This window comes from Taudactylus pleione, unplaced genomic scaffold (genome assembly GCF_031769625.1).
Source record: "Taudactylus pleione unplaced genomic scaffold, aTauple2 ptg000099l, whole genome shotgun sequence".
In the NCBI taxonomy this organism is placed as follows: Eukaryota; Metazoa; Chordata; class Amphibia; order Anura; family Myobatrachidae; genus Taudactylus; species Taudactylus pleione.
The window spans coordinates 635,659-656,794 of NW_028284501.1; the positions used below are offsets into that span (position 1 = coordinate 635,659).

Here is a 21,136-nt window from a genome sequence, read left to right on the forward strand (position 1 = left end):
AAAAAATTATATTTTTTCTGTGTTTGTGAATTGTGTGCACTGTGGCTGCACGTGCATCAACAAAGGAGCAGCGCCAAGTGTGCGCCTGTGTCCCATAAGTAAAAGGCCGGCTGGCTTGTCCGTTAAAGGGTGCTGTAACCCCCAAAGGGCACTCCAAACAAAATAAAAATATATATTTTTTTGTGTTTGTGAATTGTGTGCGCAGTAGCCGCATGTGCATCAACAAAGTAGTGCCAAGCGTGCGCCTGTGTTATAAGTAAAGGGCCGGCTGGCTTTACCATTAAAGGGTGCTGTAACCCCGAAAGTACACTCCAAACAAAATAAAAAAATATTTTCTGTGTTTGTGAATTGTGTGCACAGTAGCCGCACGTGCATCAACAAAGTAGTGCCAAGCGTGCGCCTGTGTCATAAGTAAAGGGCCAGCTGGCTTGACCGTTAAAGGGTGCTGTAACCCCCAAAGTACACTCCAAACAAAATTAAAAAATATTTTCTGTGTTTGTGAATTGTGTGCGCAGTAGCCGCACGTGCATCAACAAAGTAGTGCCAAGCGTGCGCCTGTGTCCCATAAATAAAGGGCCGGCTCGATTGACCGCTAAAGGGTGCTGTAACACCCAAAGGGCACTCCAAACAAAATAAAAAAAAAATTTTGTGTGTGTTTGTGAATTGTGTGCGCAGTAGCCGCACGTGCATCAACAAAGTAGTGCCAAGCGTGCGCCTGTGTCCCATAAATAAAGGGCCGGCTGAATTGAAATTGAAAATAAAAAATTTCAGCCACAGTCATGTGGCAGACCCTGGCGCTGAAATGTTTGGTTTGTTAAAGTGTGCATGTCCTGTTTATACAACATAAGGGTGGCTGGGAGGGCCCAAGGACAATTCCATCTTGCACCTCTTTTTTTTCTTTGAATTATGTACTGTTTGGGGCCTAGTTTTTCAAACTGCCATCCTGTCTGCCACTGCAGTGTCACTCCTAGATGGACCACGTGTTTGTGTCGCCCACTCGTATCTCTTAGCATAGTCATCCAGCTACCTCGGTGCAACCTTTTGGACATAAAAACAATATTGTGAGGTGTGAGGTGTTCAGAATAGACTGGAAATGAGTGGAAATTAAGGTTATTGAGGTTAATAATAGCATAGGAGCAGAAAAACACAAATTCTGTGATTTTAGCTGTTTTTATGCTTTTTTAAAAAAAAATACAGATCCAACACACAAAACCCTGAACCCAAAACACGGAAGGGTGGTTTTGGCAAAACCAATCCAGATCCAAAACACGAAGAAAGATCCAAAACACAAAACACGAAAAGTGGCCGGTGCACACCCCTAATATATATATATATATATATATATATATATATATAGTATGTATTATAATGGCACAGTCATGTCCTTATATTAAGGCTGGAACAAAAAAAAAAAAAAAAAAACGGATTTCTCCATAGAGAATTCCGGAGGGGGGGGATGGTGTTTAAGGGACTACTCCTCAAAAGCTACTGGAGATGCTAAGCTGAAATTTGGCAAGGACAGGTAGAACTGTCGCTCGGTGCTGCATGCCCCATTTCAGGGCAAAACCACAAAAAATTAGGATTTGGGAGTAATCTAAAGTTCTATTTGGGAAGACATAACACAGGGTAGGGGGTGAATTTAGACGGGTTTGTTTAATTAGGTAGCTCTACCCCAGGGTAGGGCCTTTTGGGGTTTAGGTAATTGAGAACATTACAGTTTTTAAACTATTACCTCACAAATCCGCCATAATAGAGATAGGAAGTTTCAATTCCTTGCGCAGCCTTGCTCACTGATGGCAGTCCTCTACGGGCGGTAGCGGGGGCTGGGACCGGAGGGAAGGAAGCCGGCACTTGCTGCGCCTGAGACCCAGGGGAGAAAGCAGGCAGCGGTGTGGCTGTTAGCGGCCTAGGCAGGATGGGCGGCAGGCAGTAGGACCCAGGGGAGGTAAACGGAGTCAGCGGCAGATGCAGGCTTGTGAAGCCTGCATCTGTGTGTAAAAAAAATGTATGTGTAAAAAGCAAACAAAAATAAAAATGGAGTGCCCCCCCCAAAAAAAACAGCAACCAGCACGTGCTATTAGTGACCCAGTGCTGGTTGTGCAAAATACGGGGACAAACGATGAAGGGGTCCCCCGTATTAAGCACAACCAGCACCAGGCTAATCAGAACCAGTCCTGGTTGTCAAAATACAGGGGTCAAACTATGTAGGGGTCCCCCGTATTCAGCACAACCAGCACTGGGCTCTGAGCCGGTCCTGGTTCTGGAATTACAGGAGAAAAAAAGAGTAGGGTTCCCCTGTATTTTCCAGAACCAGACTTTTTCTAGCGGGGGACTGATGCCACAGCCATGGGAGCCCTGTCACCGGCCCACCCAGCCAAACCATCAATCCTGGCCATTAATCAGTCCAGGCCGGGGATCCTTGGGGAGCTGGGGACACCCCCAAATAGACACGTACAACTTTACTTATGATGCACAATGAGACCTAGTGTAAGAAAAAGCAGCATACGCTGCATCGTAGTAATTTGTATACAGTTTCAGACGCATTAGCTCACAGATGTACAGATATCGTACATCAAATTTATCAGTATAATCTAGTACGTTTTGTTGCTTCACGTTGTTTTATTTATGCAAATAAGAAGCACATTTTGTGCGAGAAAGTTGGCGAGTCGCCTGGGACCTGGCATGGCGAGAGGAACTGTTTGGCGTAACTCTAGCCACAGTGTATAGGACACATCTGTAAAGATGGATACCATCTCCAATCTGGGTAAGACTGAGCATGGGCATATTTCTATTTCTTTTATGTTTTGTTTCCTAAACATGAATGTAAACGATGAGACTCTGATAGATATACAGGTACATAGACATATAAGACAAAAGGGAGATGTATCAAGCCTAGGTGAGAGATAAAAATTTAGAAGTTGTCCAAAGCAACCAATCAGCTTCTAATTCATTTATCTAGCACAGTCTATGAAATGACAGTTACAAACTGATTGGTTACTATGGGCAGCATTTCTATTTAGTCTCTGAGATTTAATACATCTTCCCCATAGACAGATATGACATAATAGTTAGAAGCCCAGGATTTATGAAGGGGTGACCAAAGCAGAGATCAGAGATTTTTTATTGCAAAAGCAGCTTCCATAGGTTACGAGGCTGCTAAACTGAGACATTTACCAAGCTTCAGAATGCAGAGCTTGGCTCCAGTAGCTATCGCCGTTTTCAAATGGAATTAGCCTATTTGGCACCTCTATCAGATATTTTCCGGTGACTGGGCAGGTTTTGTGCAGATCATGAATATCTCATCAGTACACCATGGATGCTCAGAAAAGGGAAGAGAAGCAATTGCTATTTCGCTGGTGGGCCAAGCAGGTTTGAGCCTGCAGCAGTAGACAAAGTGCGGTAATGCCAACCTCACATATAAAATACCAAGAGAAAAAAAACTGCGCTGGCTCAAACAAAATGTAAACAAGAACCGCTATAGAAACATAAATTGTAATTTATTGCAATATACACACACATCAAAAACTATACTAATATTCGTTAAATTGGCAAGGTAATTCAATCATATAGGGTCATAACAGCCTAAAATCATATACTCTCTGGTAAATAGAATCAGATACCCAACATATTAATACAAATACAATTGTGGTCAAAACACTTTCAATGACGTGATCAGCATAAATACAGTACTGTATATAGGACTTTGGGCAAAAGGTGACAGGATCTCTCCACAATTTCAGGTGTCTTCAAAATTGACCAAAACCGCACCCTAATACATTTGGCCCTTTGTCTCTTTAGACTCTCTCTTACTTCATGTAGCAGGATGTTAGTTTGCAAACAAAACTTTTTTGTTTCAAACATTTTTTGTTTTATACTATTGATTATTTTATAATTGGTTATTACAACTTTGTTTTAGGTCTTCTTGGGAGTATATATGTATTATATTGTGTGCTAATATATTGTGTGCTAATACTCATACTAGTCTACGCTCCTTGTTCCATTGCATATGAGTTCAAGTAATTGCAAACTCAGGAATACCCACATGAAGACACATAAACACATGTCAGTAGCGTTATCAATTGCTGTGGCCTGAGGACTGATGTAAATACATAATGATGGCAGCCACTAGTACTAGCTAGCCGCTTCTCATTGTCCGATAGCAAATTCACGTCTGAAGCGGATAGGTGATTTCTTCATTGATCGTGCTTATGGCCTGATGCAAACCTGGCACATATTGTGCAGGGCTGGATACTCCTCAGCATATGGGCATAATACAAACACTTTTTTTTTTTTTTTTTTTTTACATGCGACTCTCTGATACTTATTCCTTTCTTTCCTCACATACACAATATTTACATGTGCTCTGTATGGTACATATTCCTCTTCTACCTCATGCACTATTTTCACATAGTACTCTCTCTAGTACTTAATTTCTTACCTCACTCCTCTCCCATTACCTTCTTCTCTGATCCTGTCCCTCACTCTCCTCTAATGCCCATTGGTACAGTATTTCCTTTACACTACTTCTGGCTTGTTCGGTGTACTAAATGGCTCCTCATTACGAGGCTCATACTGTTCCCTCTGCTGAGATGAAGTGTACTTTCCGTCTTCTGGCAACGTGCAGGCAATGCTCTCCTTGCTATGCCCTGGTGTTATGAGCGGTTTACCATTTATTGCATATAAGGAATACAACCTCTTTTGCAGAAGATATATATCACTATAGTGTAATCCAGCCTGCCATGGTTACCATGGATTTATTTCATTTATACATAGGCATCATTGGTAACGTTATTTTATGTATCATACCTTAAGGGGGCTCCTAGTATGTCAGAAGTTGAACTTCTAGTTTACTTTTGTGGGGACTATATGCAATCACTGCACTATACTTACTGATCCTTTATCGGTTTGATGGGTCTACACATACATGTTTCCCTACAGGTCTCCTGACATCATGTACTGTATATGGAGACTTACAGATGTGTCCTCACTCATCTCTGCTGCAGTCGCACCAAATAGCCTTTCTTGGTGCGCCTTGTCCCGTAAGACTCTGCTAGCGCCTGGTGACTTTTTTGCCGAAAATGTGTCTAAGCCGCAATGCGATATGACTAGGACGCACCAGCAGGCTATCTGATTCATTTAAAATGTGACACTTGTATATCTGTGTGCCACCGAGTCCGTATATAAAGCACAATTGAACGTGGAATGAAAAAAAAAAAACTGCATCCGCTACAATGTAATACTTCATATTCTGATTCAGACACTCAGTCGCACAGATATACAAGTGGCGCATATCAAATTAACAAGCCAATTATGTATTTAATAAGGAGGTACCATCTATATAGCCATAAAATAATAATTACGTTCCAGTCATTAAAAACATTTTTAAACACCTATTAACAATTTTGACCATTTCATTAATATATACTTTTGTTCCATTAATAAAATGAAACAATATTTTTCCCACTAATATATTAATAAAATAGTATTTCCCTCAAGATAACTATCAATGAAACAGTATCGGACTGCTTAATCAATACGCAATAATTGTCTTCATTATAGGTGTATTGTGATTCCTATGCTTCTGAAGTGGTCAGATGCGACGATTTTACATTGGTTTTATGATGGTTTGGTCAAAATCGAATTAGCCCTGAGCAGGCCGGCCCTTCAAGTGTGTGCGTGCATATGTCACAATTACTATACGTTAGCCCCGAGCAGACCGGCCCTACGAGTGCGTGCGTCTCTGCATATGCCACATTTACTGTACGTTAGCCCTGAGCAGGCCGGCCCTGCGAGTACGTGCATATGCCACATTTATGATATACTGACCTAACTATGCAGATTTAATTAGCACCTTCTGCTGAGGGTGGAGGGCTGGTTGCTAGGGGGTGGGGGTAAATCAGGATGCACATGTTTGTAGCCTTATATATTCAGGTCAGAGTAGGCTGCTAGGTGTTTAGATGCTGAAGTGTTTAGATCTCAAGTGTACTGAGCATTTAAAATCAAAATTAGCATTATACCAGCATTAAACCAAAAATAACCAAACTACAAGCCAGCAAAAACACGGATGGACTAAACTCAAGCTATTCAGTGAGTCAACATAAACATCAAACTACCTCCTGCAGTCTGCATAACCTGCACTCTTTACACTGACCTCCCTGGTTTGGACACTGCAAAACTTTTCTCCTTAGCTGCAGCTTCGAACATTGAAATTTCTGTTTCTGAAACACATCTGAATGCACATCCCAAACAATGTAATTTGCCTTATATACACAATTGCCCTGTCTAAATGTACTTCTTACCAGTGTATTATTGACTATTCTTCATTTGAGTTTTATTTCTCCTACACTACTTACCTACTCTCTTCCACTACCTCACTGCCATAATACACCGCCTAATTGTCTACCTCCCCTCTAATACATGCATCCTCTGCTGTGCTTTCCTGCCTACAGTACCACCTATTTGCTCACTTGTCATGCTTTGCTCTCCCTCAACCCTGTGTCAGCCACCATGCCTCCTCGCCCCTGCCCCATACCAACCATCTCCACCGGCTTACACCTTCCCCCTAGATCTAGCCCACACACAACCCAGACAATCTCATCCACCTATCCCGTCCCCTCCCTCCCATTTCCTGTGCCCTCTGGGACCGACTCCCGGCTCTGCTCTCCCCGTTAGAGCAGGGCAGGAGGCCGGTAACCGGGGGGAGACCCTGGATAACGCCACCACCAGGTGGCGTTAGTATCACAGGGCTTTCCCCGATATTTTTTCACATTTTACTTTTAGTAACTCTGATTGGATCACATTTCCCATTACAATTATGGGAAATGCGATCTGCTTTACTAAAAATAAGTGATACTTAGGGGTTGGAGTAGAATTTTATTAATTCTACTCCAATTGCCCTGTAATAACTATAGGCGATACTAAAATAATATGAAAAGGGTGTGAAAACACCCTTTTTCACTTTATTTTAGTAAAAATAATGTTAATAGAGCCCCTAGTCTCTGTCCCTCCAGCCTCAGCCATCTCTACCTCGCCTACTTCCTGCATTCAGGTTCCCCTCTACACACTCTTGCCTCATGTCATCTGTCCGTCTCCACTCTCTCCTAGATTGTAAGCTCCTAGGAGCAGGGTCCTCCTCCCCACTGTATCACAGCCTTATTCTCTAGCACTTCTATGACAGCCTTCACCTTCCCAGCTGTATTGTGTATGGAGAATTGTGTTGCTAATTGTTACTTGTGCTCTGTTTATAAGTTGGTTACTATATTGTAATGTAATGTTCTGTGTACCCTTTAGTGTATGGACGGCTCGGCGGACCTCTTGTGGCGCCCTATAAATAAAATGTAATAATAATAAAATAATTTACTGTACGTTAGCCCTGAGCAGGCCGGCCCTGCGAGTGTGTGCATATGTCACATTTACTGTACGTTAACCCTGAGCAGGCCGGCCCTGTGAGTGCGTGCATATGCCACATTTACTGTACGTTAGTCCTGAGAGTGCGTGCGTGCATATGCCACACTTACTGTACGTTAACCCTGAGCAGGCCGGCCCTGCGAGTGCGTGCATATGCCACATTTACTGTACGTTAGTCCTGAGAGTGCGTGCGTGCATATGCCACACTTACTGTACGTTAACCCTGAGCAGGCCGGCCCTGCGAGTGCATGCATATGTCACACTTACTGTACATTAGCCCTGAGCAGGCAGGCCCTGCGAGTGCGTGCATATGTCACACTTACTGTACATTAGCCCTGAGCAGGCAGGCCCTGCGAGTGCGTGCATATGCCACACTTACTGTACGTTAGCCCTGAGCAGGCCGGCCTTGTGAGTGCGTGCATATGCCACATTTACTGTACGTTAGCCCTGAGCAGGCCGGCCCTGTGAGTACGTGCATATGCCACACTTACTGTACGTTAGCCCTGAGATCACAGATTGTTTTTGCAGCCCCATAAGGCTGTATACACAAATATTTCAGAGTGTTATGGGGGTGAAATTACGTTGCATTGATGATGTTTCTATGCTGCTACAGTGGCACATTGGGGTATCACAGCAAATTGAATCAGTCCCAAAATGTCACGATTCCGTAATTATTGTACTTGCTCTATCTGCATCCTTTTGTTCTTTGTTACTGTAAACTCTGCTCTCTGGAAAGCCAAAATCATGCCTCTCCTCCTATTTCCCTGACTGTACCTTTTAGTTTCTTCCATTCTAGCTTTACCTCCTCTCCATCAGTGCCAGCTCTTTTCTGGGCCCCCTCCTCTTCTCCATCTGTGTGCTGTACCTTCTCCATTCTGTATCCCCTTATCACCACACTTAGTTTTGACAAGATTATTCACTTCTTTGGGTTCAGTATAATTTATACCCCAACAGTCACATGTTTCTCACAGCTCCTAATTTCTCCAGGTTCATGTTCCTGGCTGCCATGCAGCGGTCTCCACTACCAAATGCTCAGTGATTAACCTTCCGTGAACCATGTGAGGTATGCTCATGCACCATGCTATACTTCACCATAAATATATTCATTTAGTACGACAGTAAATATGACTGTCATAACATTGATTCTTGTCCCATTAAGGTATAAAAATAAATAATAAAAAAAAGGGAATAAACTTTAATCTTTTAAAACAAGAACATTTTTTTTTTTTACAAACTAAACTTATGCTGCCCATCCATTAAGCGATTAAACCTAGCGATGGAGTGATAACGACGGTTATTGTCACTCCATCGCTTGGTAATCGCCCGCAAATCGGGCAGTAAAATGTTAAAAACGACCAGCGATGCGCGTGCCTGCTGGTCGTTTTTAACATCTATCATCGCCGAACATGACGGTCAACCTGACGACCGCTATCAGGTTGCCATGTTCGGGGATGATTGATCTGCATACACTGAACGTCTGAACGTTCAGTGTATGCCCATCACCCCGCTGGAGACGACGGTGACGTAATCATGCCGTCGTCCCCGCATCGTGTAATGGACGGGCAGCTTAAGTCTTCTAGCAACAGCTTTTTTGAAAAGATTTTTGGAACATGTTTGAATCACAATCGTTAGCAAAAAAATAAGAGATATGGTAAGAACTTACCTTTGTTATCTCTGTTTCTACAAAGTCCATAGGGTCCACAGGGTTGACCTTGGGGTATAGCTTGGATCTGGATCCATGGGCACCATACAGTTAAAGCTTTAGCTCCCAGGATGCACTTGGGTCCATCCTCCTCTATACCCCGCCCCCGAGCCACAGGCACCTCAGTTGGTAAGCAGCCCAGGACAAAGGAGGAGACTAAACAGAGAGAAGGAAGACTGGAACACATAAGAAACCATACTCACAGAAATGGGAGATGGAAAACCGGTGACCAGCCACACAGCCCATATGAAGCCAGGTGCGTCAGGGCGGGCGCCTGAGAGGCAAAGGTGTCAAACGCATAACACCTCAAAAACGTATTAATGGAAGACCAAGTGGCTGCCTTGCACAGCTGAACAGCGGAGGCACCACGTCTAGCAGCCCAAGAAGGACCCACAGACCGAGTGGAATGAGCCTTAAAAGAGGCTGGAACAGGTAAACGTTCCTGTATATAAACCTCCCTATTAATAGAACAAAGCCAACGGGCTAACGTTTATTTGTTGGCAGGCCAACCCCTCTTATGAAAACCAAAGAGGACAAACAAAGAATCGGACTTTCTTACAGAAGCAGTCCGATCCACAAACTATGAGAGCATGGACAACGTCCAACGAAGCCTCACCAGCTGTAAGATCAGGAGATTGAAAAGCTGGTACCACAAGTTCCTGATTGATGTGGAACTTAGAGACTACTTTAGGTAAAAACTCAGGACGAGTAAGAAGTACAGCTCTGTCCAGGTGAAAAAATTAAGAAGGGGGGACTACAGGAAAGTTCCCCCAACTCAGATACCCTCCTGGCCGAAGCAATTGCCAGGAGAAACACAGTCTTAAAAGTGTTAACCACTTGAGGTCAACTGACTCAAGAGGCTCAAAAGGGAGGTCCCTGCGGGACCCGAAGAACCACCGCCAAGCCCTACGGAGCCACTGGAGGCACAAAGGGAGGCTGGAGTCTAAGAACACCTTGGAAAAAGATGTGAACGTCAGGCAGTGTAGCGATTCTACGTTGGAACCACACAGACAGAGCCGATACATGAGCCTTCAGGGAAGCAAGACGTAAGCCCAGGTCAAGACCTGACTGAAAAATTCCAAAATCCTAGAAACCCTGAACACCTGAGGATCAAACTTTCTGGACTCACACCACTGCAAGTAAGTGTGCCACACTCTGTGGTAAATCCGTGCCGGGACAGGCTTACGCGCTCTCAGCATGGTACTGATGACAGAGCTTGAAAAGTCACTGGACCTTAAGACGGCTGTCTCAAGAGCCCCGCCGTCAAAGACAGCCGACCCAGATCTGGTAAAGGCAGGGCCCCTGAGACAGCAGGTCCTGGTGCTGAGGCAGAAGGATCAGAGCGTCTACGGACCAGCTCCTGAGATCGGAGTACCAAGGACGTCTGGGCCAAGCTGGAGCCACCAGCAGAAACGTGCCCCCGTCCTGTTTGATTTTTCTGAGTACCCGAGGTAGCAGGGAGATCGGAGGGAACAGGTACGCTAGGTGAAATGTCCATTTCACAGACAGCGCGTCCACCAGACTTGCGCCTGCATCCCTTGTCCTTGAACCGTACATGGGTAACTGTGACGGGAGGCCATCAGGTCCAACACCGGCAGTCCCCATTTGTCCACGAGAAGTTGAAACACCTCTGAGTGAAGCGACCATTCACCGGGATGCACGTTGTGACGGCTGAGGAAGTCTGCCTCCCAATTGAGGACTCCCGGGATGAACACTGCCGAGATTGCTGGAAGGTGGCACTCCGCCCAAGCCAGGATCTGAGACACCTCTAACATCGCAGCCCAACTGCGAGCTCCTCCCTGGTGATTTATGTACGCCACCGTGGTGGCGTTGTCTGATTGCACCTGAACTGCTCTTCCGTGAAGAACGGTGCCTGACGACAGTAGAGCCCGGTATACTGCCCGCAGCTCTAACACGTTTATGGGAAGAGCTGCTTCTTCCGCAGACCACCGGCCGTGAAGAGACAATGAGCCGGTCACTGCTCCCCAACCCCGGAGACTGGCATCTGTCGTGAGCAGAACCCAGTCCGGGATCCAAAAGGGGTGACCCTCAATGAGATGATCTGTCTGAAGCCACCAATTCAGGGACAGGCGCACCACCGGAGACAACACCAGCCACTGAGTCCGGATTCGGTGAGGTAATCCGTTCCATTCGGATAGAATCTGCACCTGCAGGGGCCTCGAATGACATTGAGCAAATTCCATCATGTCGAATGCCGACACCATGGACCCTAGAACTCTCATGGCCGACTGTACCGACACTCTGCGACTGCCCAGGCAACTGTGTATACGCAGTTGTAGGGAGATAACCTTTTCTGGAGTCAAGACGATCCGCTGTTGACGAGAATCCAGGAGAGCTCCCAAATGGACCATCCTTTGTGATGGGATCAGAGAGGACTTCTTCCAATTTATTAACCACCCGTGTGCTTGTAGACAAGCAATGGTCAGATGGAGATGGAGAAGAAGTACCTCCGGGCAGCCTGTTAGCAGAAGATCATCCAGATACGGCAACAGTTGTATACCCTGGTTCCGAAGGAGGGCGGCCATGATTGCCATCACCTTGGTGAATACCCTCGGAGCCGTAGACAGGCCAAAGGGCAACGCCCAAAACTGGTAGTGACTTTGCAGTATAGCAAACCTGAGATACCGCTGGTGTACAGGTGCTATAGGCACATGGAGGCAGGCATCTTGGATATCCAGGGAGACCATGTAATCCCCGGGTTCCATCGCCAGAATGATGGAACGCAGAGTTTCCATCCTGAACTTGGGAACTCTGAGATATTTGTTCAGAGACTTCAAATTGAGGATAGGGCGATGAGAACCGTTGGGTTTCTGTACCAGGAACAGAGTAGAACCCCGTCCCACGTTGTAACTGTGGAATGGGAACAATGACCCCTGCTTGCTGCAAGGACTCTATAGCTTCCTGAATCTGCGAAGCCTTGGTCTCGTCCAGAGAAGGACTCGTGCAAAAAAACTGATGGGGCGGCCTGAGCCGAAAGGATAGGGCGTACCCCTGGGAGACTACTTCTCGAACCCAGGCATCCGTGGTGGTAGTGTGCCCACACTGGGCGGATTGAAGAAGTCGGCCTCCCACTCTGGGGTCCCCCAGAGGGAGGCCCGTCCCATCAGGCAGCAGGTTTATCTTCCTGCTTGGAAGAAGGGCGCCAGGCACTCCACGCTCGCTTTTTAGGCTTAGGAGCGACCTTGGTTGTCGACTGCCTTGGAAAGGACTGACCCTTGGCCTTACCTTGAACCCAAAAGGACCGAAAGGCAGAGCTCCTCACTTTAGCCGGCGTAGAAGCCGAAGGGTGGAAGGCTGACTTGGATTTAGCCAGAGTATCTACGATCTTGTCCAAGTCAGGACCAAATAGCAATTCTCCATTACAAGGCAAAGCCTCCAGGCCCTTTTTAGAGTCAGCATCAGCCCTCCAAGACCTCAGCTACAAGGACCGGCGAGCAGACACCGCTGTAGCCGAAACCCTAGAGGTCAGCAGACTGGTATCCAACGATGCCTCCCCAATATAGGACGCAGCATCTCTCATCTGTCCTACCAGCACTCTCTGCATCTACTGCAGATACTTTCGGGAAAAGTATCTTCCAAAGCGTTGGCCCAGCTCTCGATGGCCTTAGCCACCCATGAGATGGCCATGGACGGGCGAGCCACTGCCCCTGAGAGAGAGTAAATGGATTTCAATGCAGTCTCCACTTTCCTGTCTGTGGGATCTTTCAAAGAAGAAATAGACGGTAAAGGCAGCGTAGCACTTTTAATTAAGCGGGTGACATGGGAATCCACCGCAGGTGGGGTTTCCCATTTCCTGCAATGATCATCAGGAAAAGGGTAGTTAGATACCAACCTTTTCTGTGGTTGGAATTTCTTACTAGGCAGCTGCCAAGCTACCGCCATATGATCCGCCAATTGATCAGACAGGGGAAAAACACTTGAAGTAACCTTAACCTTTTTAAAGTTAGGATACTTAGGCTTAGGCGCCGGGGCATCCTCTATATGAAGGATGGCTCGCACCGCCTTAACTAATGCCGGCACATTAATTGAGGACCTAGTTTCCACCTCCTGTAGCATCAGAGTCAGAGTCCTCAAGAATCTCTCCATCGTCTGAGGACACCTCAGAGTCCGACAATTGCGCCGTAAATGTACTAACGACATGACGCTTGGACGCCTTCTGCGGCATATCACTTTGTAACATCGACTGAAAAGCCGAAGATGTGGCCGCCAGGCTCTGTACCGAGCTGGAGAGTACCTCCACCCAGGGAGGATTAGTCGCCTGAGGGAATCTCTGAAAAGGCACAACAGACTGTTGCGTCACCGGGGGAGGCTGTACGTACACAGGCATCCCCCGTATAGGGACCTACAGTCTGGGACCCGGGTGGAGACTGCAGTATTTGCGGAATACCCGGGGAATGGGGGATGGTGTGCTGGGGCAACGCCCTAGGAGGGACTGTCAGGACCGATAAACGGTCAGCAATCGACACCAGCACCTGTGAAAACATCGCCCATGGAGGGTCCTGTGACATAGGGGTTTTAGTAGGGCCAGGTACCAGCCGGCACCGCCCGCACAGACCATCCTGAGATAGATCCTCCCTATTAAATCCTGCAGAACAGCGTCTGCAGGAAACCAACACAGGGGTCCCAGAGTGCTCTACCTCCTCATCAGACATGATACAGTAAATACACAGGAATTACTTATCACAGGAAGCAATATGGTATTAACACCTGCGCACTCTCAAGTGTGCAATACAACAGTTCACAATATGGCACTGTGTGGCACACAACTGTATGTGACTGACCTCACCAATACTTGTTTTATACAAGTGAGGTCCGTAGAAAAGCCCTCCCCCACACACCTTAGGGCCGTAGGAGAAGGAAAGGGATAGGTATAAGCTGACAGTAAGTAGAAATAAATCACAGCAAAAGTCACTAGCAAAAGTCACATACAGTGCAGAAAGATATACTCACTGCACCTTCCGCTAAACTCAACCGCCCAGATTCAGTGTCTGGGAGGGCTATAGCGCTGTGTACACTGTCCTACAACAGGGGAGAGGTACACAGGGGGACCGGTCCACATGTACAGCCTGAGAGATCTGCGTTGTGCCACTGGAGAAAATGGCCGCCGGAGACCTCAGAGGAGGAGTGGCCGAAGATAGGAGCAGCTCAGCGATGCCAGACACCGAGCAGAAAGGCACGCTGAGCTGAGGGGAGGAGCCATAATACAGGGAAAGCTTTCTCCCCCAGCTAGCTATTAACCCCAGGGCTGCTGGTCCCGCTTCCAGCTTACTACCCTGGAGGCTAAGTGTTCACACGGGGTATGCCTCAATGGAGGGGGAGCCCGCTGCCACCGCTAGAGCCTCCGGTCTGTCCCCAGAGACCAGGAGGCATCTGACTGCATTGTTAAAGTAAAAAAAACTGGCGACTCGCGGCTTACCTGAATCCCGTATGTCCGGCAGCAGTCAAGGGAGTCCCCAGAGCCCGGCTAGTACAGACTCTGGGGTCCCGCCGCGATCCCCAGATCTGTACTGGCGTCGCGGCGCCAGCGGGAAGAACATGCGGCAGCGCGGACGTCTGACAGACAGTCTGATGCTGCCGATTAGTTAAAAAAGTGTGAAAAGTAAGAAAATAATAAAATCTTCTTCTTTAAAAGAAAGCTTTAGGGGCTGCTCCTGCAGCCCCCCTGCAACAGGTGACCGACTTCGACCGGGCACCAAACTAAACTGAGGTGCCTGTGCCTCGGGGGCGGGGTATAGAGGAGGATGGACCCAAGTGCATCCTGGGAGCTAAAGCTTTAACTGTATGGTGCCCATGTATCCAGATCCAAGCTATACCCCAAGGTCAACCCTGTGGACCCCCAATGGACCCTGAAGTAGAAATTAAGCTTATAAACAATTAGAAATAATTAAAATAAACTTAGTCATCTCAGTCTTAATGAGATCACTCTTGGCTGACATCAAGGTAGGTGCCAAAACAGCCTGGGGTATGATATGCCCACACGCACATTACACACATGTCCTGACTGCGCTAGCACTCTCCGCACTAAACTGCCGTTACTTGCATAAACTGGCAACGTCGCAAGTCCGGCTACTTGTGCACAGTTTTTGTTTATAAAGTTATAGGAGTTTAAATCTTGCTCGGGTACTGTATGTCACAGCCCACCTAGTGCACCGAAGGGTAAACTGAACTTGGATAAAAATGTCCTTTTTTTTCCCGCCATCTAAGTATGTTCCTTCCTTCACAGAATAACTTTCTAATCTCTAGTTTCCAAGGATGGGTAATTTTTCAACCCTGCACTCTCATTCACTTCTCACATTCAGTCAGCTGCTATTGCACCAATCACTTTGGCGGTCTATCACTAAATAGAGTGACTACACTCTACACACATACTCTCACTTATCAAACGGTCCTCCTGTCTCCCAGCCTTTACTCTGGTTCCCCATCCCACACAGGACACTTCAAAATTCTAATTTTAACCTTTAAAGCCCTTAGCACTCTCATACCTCCTTACAGAAATTCCCTAATCTCAAGTAACTCATCCCCAAATGTGACTTTTTCTGTACCCACTACAGCTTCTTTGTGATCATCTTTTCCCAATCACACCATCAGGATCTAACATGGACAGTAACCATTATCGGGAACTCTTATCCAAAATCCACCAGACAGTCAAAGTCTCCATGCTCTCACACGCTCCCTTAAAATCAGACAACCTCATTTCATTAACAACTCTCTACTTAGCAGATCTATCAGAAATTCACACAACACAACCTGACTGACAATACCGGATCAGTGTTCTATCACCCATTGTTTCTGTCTCTGTTCTTTTTTCTATTGCCTCATGTTTGTGAAAGGTTATATATGTTGTATTTGCTCTGTGCAGTGGTGCAGAGGATGTTAGTGCCTAAATGTATGAATTGGGATACTAAGATTTGTGCGGCTGGTAAAGGGGTGCTACAATTTTTTCATTGAATAAATTATATTTGTAGTATAAACGAAAGTGGGGTCTATGTACAAAACCTTGGAGAGAGATAAAGTGGATAGAGATAAAGTACCAACCAATCTGCTCCTATCATTTATCAAACACAGCCTGTAAAACGACAGAAGCTGATTGGTTGGTGCTTTATCTCTCTCCAAGGCTTAGTACATAGACCCCAGTATATCCCTTTGTGTAACATATAAGCACTGGATAAATCTAACTGAATGCTTGTGACCTCTATAAAACATCTGGTTTGCACAATGTGATTAGTTCTACATTTATTATTATATAACAAATCCATTACATGAAACTGGTTATTAGCATACATGTGGTGTGATAAAGGTGTACTACAGTGTGGGTGTGGGGTGGGCAGTACATGAGCAGTCATATTTATACTTCTTTTCTCAAACTCCTTAAATGTAAAAAGCATGCATGTCCTTAATTCAAATAATGTGCAATTATATGAACGTCTTAGTGTGAGCTAGTAAATACAGTACATACAGATATCTCATCCATTTGCCTGGCGTGAATTACAGGATATAAGAGTAATGCAAGTATCTAGCTCAGAGGTTCCCAAACTCCGTCACTACAGTCCAGGTTTTAAGGATATCCATACTTGAGCAAGGGTCATTTAATTAGTACTGTAGTCAATTTGATTTAATCATCTGACTCAAGCATGGATATCCTTAAAACCTGGGCTGTAATGGCGGAGTTTGGGAAATGAACGCTGACATAGCTTATTTATTTTATGTTCTACTTATATAACCCTGGGAAACATTTTTTTCCCTGGCATATTCATTGCAGGCCAGTTGGTGACCAGGGACATTTATTAGAAAAAAAAACAACTGCACAGAAAAACTGTAGTGTTGCCCATAGCCATAACCCATCAGTGTAGAAAACATTAGTAAAAAAATGTATTGATTGCTATGAGCAATTACACAGAGTGTAAGTGAGCCCATAACACACATAAAAGTTCTATCAGCACACTAACTTTAATGAGGCGCAAAAATATACAGCGTAGTATACAAATCAGGAGCATGTTTGAATGAACATTGACCATTGCCTGTTTAATAACTTATTTTTGGAGAGTACAGAAGGGAATGCAGTAACTGAGGCACATCATGATTTAGGTCTAATGGTACAATGTTGCTTTGTACATTCTAAATATAATCTATATTACAGACCAACTGTACTGGAAAACAAGAGAGTTAATTATATTTTCATTCTCTTAAATATAAACTGAAAATGGATGAAAGGCAATTACCCTAAATGTATTTCAGTACTGTATAACAACTTTACCATTTTAAAAAGCAACTACAGTATTTTTCAATTTAGGAATCCTAATTCCTATTTCTAAAGACCAGAATATCCCAGCGAGGTGACGCTGCATTTAATGATCTCAGAACACTGGTCCATGTTCTTTTTAATCCTATAGAAATGTTCCACGTATTCGGAGCGTCCCAAGAGCTCTACAAAGTCCTCGTCGTGTGTAATTACAAGAAGTTGGAAATTTCGTTGCCTGGAACGGCTTTTAATGATCCTACAGATGGAGAGAAAAAATAAAACTTCGTCACACTTTCTATGCATTATAATATTCATTAAAATTCAATAGAGTACACAAATTGGCAGTAAGAACCTATAAAAGTATGGCCAATATAATGAGGTAAGCTTTTAATAAACAAGAAAGAAAAATACTCTCTGGTCCCAGAAAGCCCCCCTCACCCGTCATCTTCAAATGACCAAGAAGAGATCTATCAGAAGTCAGAAGAAAATCAGATGTATCCATGTACATCTTTGCTCAAATTGCCCCATTTGGCGCACCGCAGACTGTGACTTAGCCGTGCATCCCACCAGAGAATAGTTCCCAAAATATGCATCTTAGTCACATCACTAATGCAATAAAAGTACAATTAAAGGGGACACTGACTACTTGTGATGGTATTTTAAGTACTTCTGGGTAAAAAGGAAAAATAACACCTGTAGCACCCAAACAAAAGATATGGGACAAAGCATCTGCAGTTGGCTTCCTGGCCTATGTTCTGAGAACTTACAATTTTGCAAAGAACCATCTGGTAATTCTCCCATTGCTCTCTTTATTCTCAGACATCCATTTCAAAGGATCAATAATCAGTAATCATTCTAATTTGTCTTCCCAAAAGATAGTACCCGATTGTTTTTACTTAATTGCCAATGCTTCTTTTTCTACGGTGGCCTAGTTTCCCTCATGCACATCTGGTTTCCTACATAAATAAGAGGATGCTCTTACCCATCTTTGCTTTGAGACAACACATCACCTATCCCTAAATCTGATGCATGTGTCTTTTCAACAAATTCCTTTTCTTCTTCTTCCACTAGGGGGCACAGGGATCACTCTGGTGCCCAGATTCTCACTCTCCAGGCTATACCCAAACAGTTACTAATTTTCTTCCCTGCAGCCACCAGGCTCCCTCTCCACTATACTCCGCCCCCAGCCACTGGCCAGCCAGTTTTAAGTTTGGTGCTGAGCAAGGGCACCATTTTGTGGGGCTGCTTTTTAGTGGGCCCCTGTTGATATTCTTTTCTTTTATTTTACATAAAGAGCGGACAGTGCAGGGCATCCTATAGGACGCCGTCACTGCCACTCCAACAACCCCAGCGCCGGTGGCAGAAGCACCGGCGACTGGGTCGGTGACTTCCGCTACGCGTCTCCGAGAAGGTCAGCACACCACCGCTCTCGGAGCCAGCAGCTAGATACCGGCGGGGGCAGGTAAGAGCGACTCCCTGCTTGCAGGGAGCCGCATGCTCACGGCTTAACACCGGAGGTGCTGGTAGTCTTGGTCCTGGGTGTCCCCATTCCATACACTAGATCACCAGGGCGTCGGCCAACAGGACGCCGCTGGCAGTGGTGAGGGCTATATCCCTGGGGTCCACACCAGAGGGGGAAGTCGAACATTGCCTGTTCACCCATCCACCTCACACCGGGGCGCGCTCGCTCATAGCAGACAGCCTGTCTCGGTGCGATTGCTATATCGCTCTCACAAAACTCTCCCCTCCTATAGAGAAATGCTGGGCAGCCATTTTACAAAATGCACGCTTCAGCACATCTCCGGATAGTAGTTGGGCACATGTCTCCATATATACCTCACTATAGCTAGTCTGGTAGACATTTAACTCCTTCCTGCTCTATTAGGGCTGGTTTGTTGAGCTCTATTATTGCCCATTGGTTCAGTGCCTTGAATGTTAGGTGTGCAGCTTTTCTGAGGTACTTTCTATTTATGTCCTAATCATTTCTGGATGTATGTGTATATGTATGTATCACTATATATCTACAGTATATATGAGTATATATGTATAAAGATATTTTTTATATCCAAGTACTCCTTCAGTAAAACTAGAATGTGTGCTCTCTTCGGAGCACATATACTAAATTTGCAATGGTACAAAGACAAGCAAATTCGTGAAGCGTTCCATAAACCACTGTCCTATAGTAACAGTGATGGGCTGTTAATGTCTCAGTCATAGAGAAATTACTTAACGTCTGTTTGACCTTAATTTTTCTCTCCACTTATTTCTCTATTTGTGGCGCTTTATCACTCATGGCACAACCTCCGTAATATACACAACAAGAGATATGGTAAGAACTTACCTTTGTTATCTCTGTTTCTACGAAGTCCATAGGGTCCACAGGGTTGACCTTGGGGTATAGCTGGATCTGGATCCACGGGCACCACGCAGTTAAAGCTTTGCTGCTCCCAGGATGCACTTGGGTCCGTCCTCCTCTATACCCCTCCCCGGCCACAGGCACCTCAGTTGGTAAGCAGCTAAGGCCGGAGGAGGAGACTAAACAGAGAGAAGGAAGACTGGAACACACAAGAAACCATACTCACAGAAATGGGAGACGGAAAACCGGTGACCAGCCACACAGCCCATTTGAAGCCAGGTGCGTCAGGGCGGGCGCCCTGTGGACCCTATGGACTTCGTAGAAACAGAGATAACAAAGGTAAGTTCTTACCATATCTCTTGTTTTCTACTTCAGGGTCCATAGGGGGACCACAGGGTTGACCTTGGGGATGTCCCAAAGCAGTTCAACTAAGGGCGGGGACGCTCCTGTGCTGAAAGGAGTACCCGGCGCCCAAAGGATGCATCCTGAGAGGCGAAGGTGTCAAACGCATAAAACCTCAAAAACGTCTGAATTGAAGACCAAGTAGCTGCCTTACACAGCTGAACAGCGGAGGCGCCACGTCTAGCAGCCCAAGAGGGACCCACAGAACGAGTGGAATGAGCCTTAACAGAGGCTGGCACAGGTAAACCCTCCTGTGCATAAGCCTCACAAATAACTGAACGAAGCCAACGGGCTAACGTTTGCTTGTTGGCAGGCCAACCCCTCTTGTGAAAACCGAAGAGGACAAACAAAGAATCCGACTTCCTAACCGAAGCAGTCCGGTCCACGTAGATTCTAAGTGCCCGGACTACATCTAAGGAAGCCTCACCAGCGGAAAGATCAGGTGACTGAAAAGCTGGCACAACAAGTTCCTGATTAATGTGGAACTTTGAGACCACTTTGGGCAAAAACTCAGGACGAGTGCGGAGCACCGCCCTGTCCTGGTGAAAAATCAGAAAGGGAGCGACAGGAAAGCGCCCCCAATTCTGAAACCCTCCTGGCAGAAGCAATTGCCAGGAGAAAAATGGTCTTAAACGTCAGACACTTGAGCTCCACCGACTCAAGCGGCTCAAAAGGAGGACCCTGCAAGACCCGCAGCACCACCGCCAAGTCCCACGGAGCCACCGGAGGCACGAAGGGAGGCTGGATCCTGAGAACACCTTGGAAAAAGGTGTGAACGTCTGGCAGTGTAGCAATCCGTCGCTGAAACCACACGGACAAAGCAGACACATGAGCCTTCAGAGAGGCCAGGCGTAAGCCGAGGTCCAAACCCGATTGAAGAAACTCCAAGATTCTGGAAACCCGAAACAACTGCGGATCATAGTTTCTGGATTCACACCACTGAAAATAAGTGCGCCACACCCTGTGGTAAATCCGCGTGGAAGCAGGCTTGCGTGCCCTAAGCATGGTA

At 45.9% G+C, this 21,136-nt stretch overlaps 1 protein-coding gene across 1 annotated transcript in view; it reads right to left on the reverse strand.

The window, feature by feature from the left end:
* Positions 1 to 17,133: 17,133 nt before the first annotated feature.
* The window catches only part of RAD50 (RAD50 double strand break repair protein), a 157,030-nt gene continuing 153,027 nt past the window's right edge, over positions 17,134 to 21,136 (reverse strand). Inside the window, exon 26 of the mRNA XM_088470381.1 lies at positions 17,134 to 17,625. Within this exon, the coding sequence (XP_088326507.1) occupies positions 17,439 to 17,625 (187 nt within the window). The 3' untranslated portion in view covers positions 17,134 to 17,438. The remainder of the gene's footprint in view (positions 17,626 to 21,136) is intronic.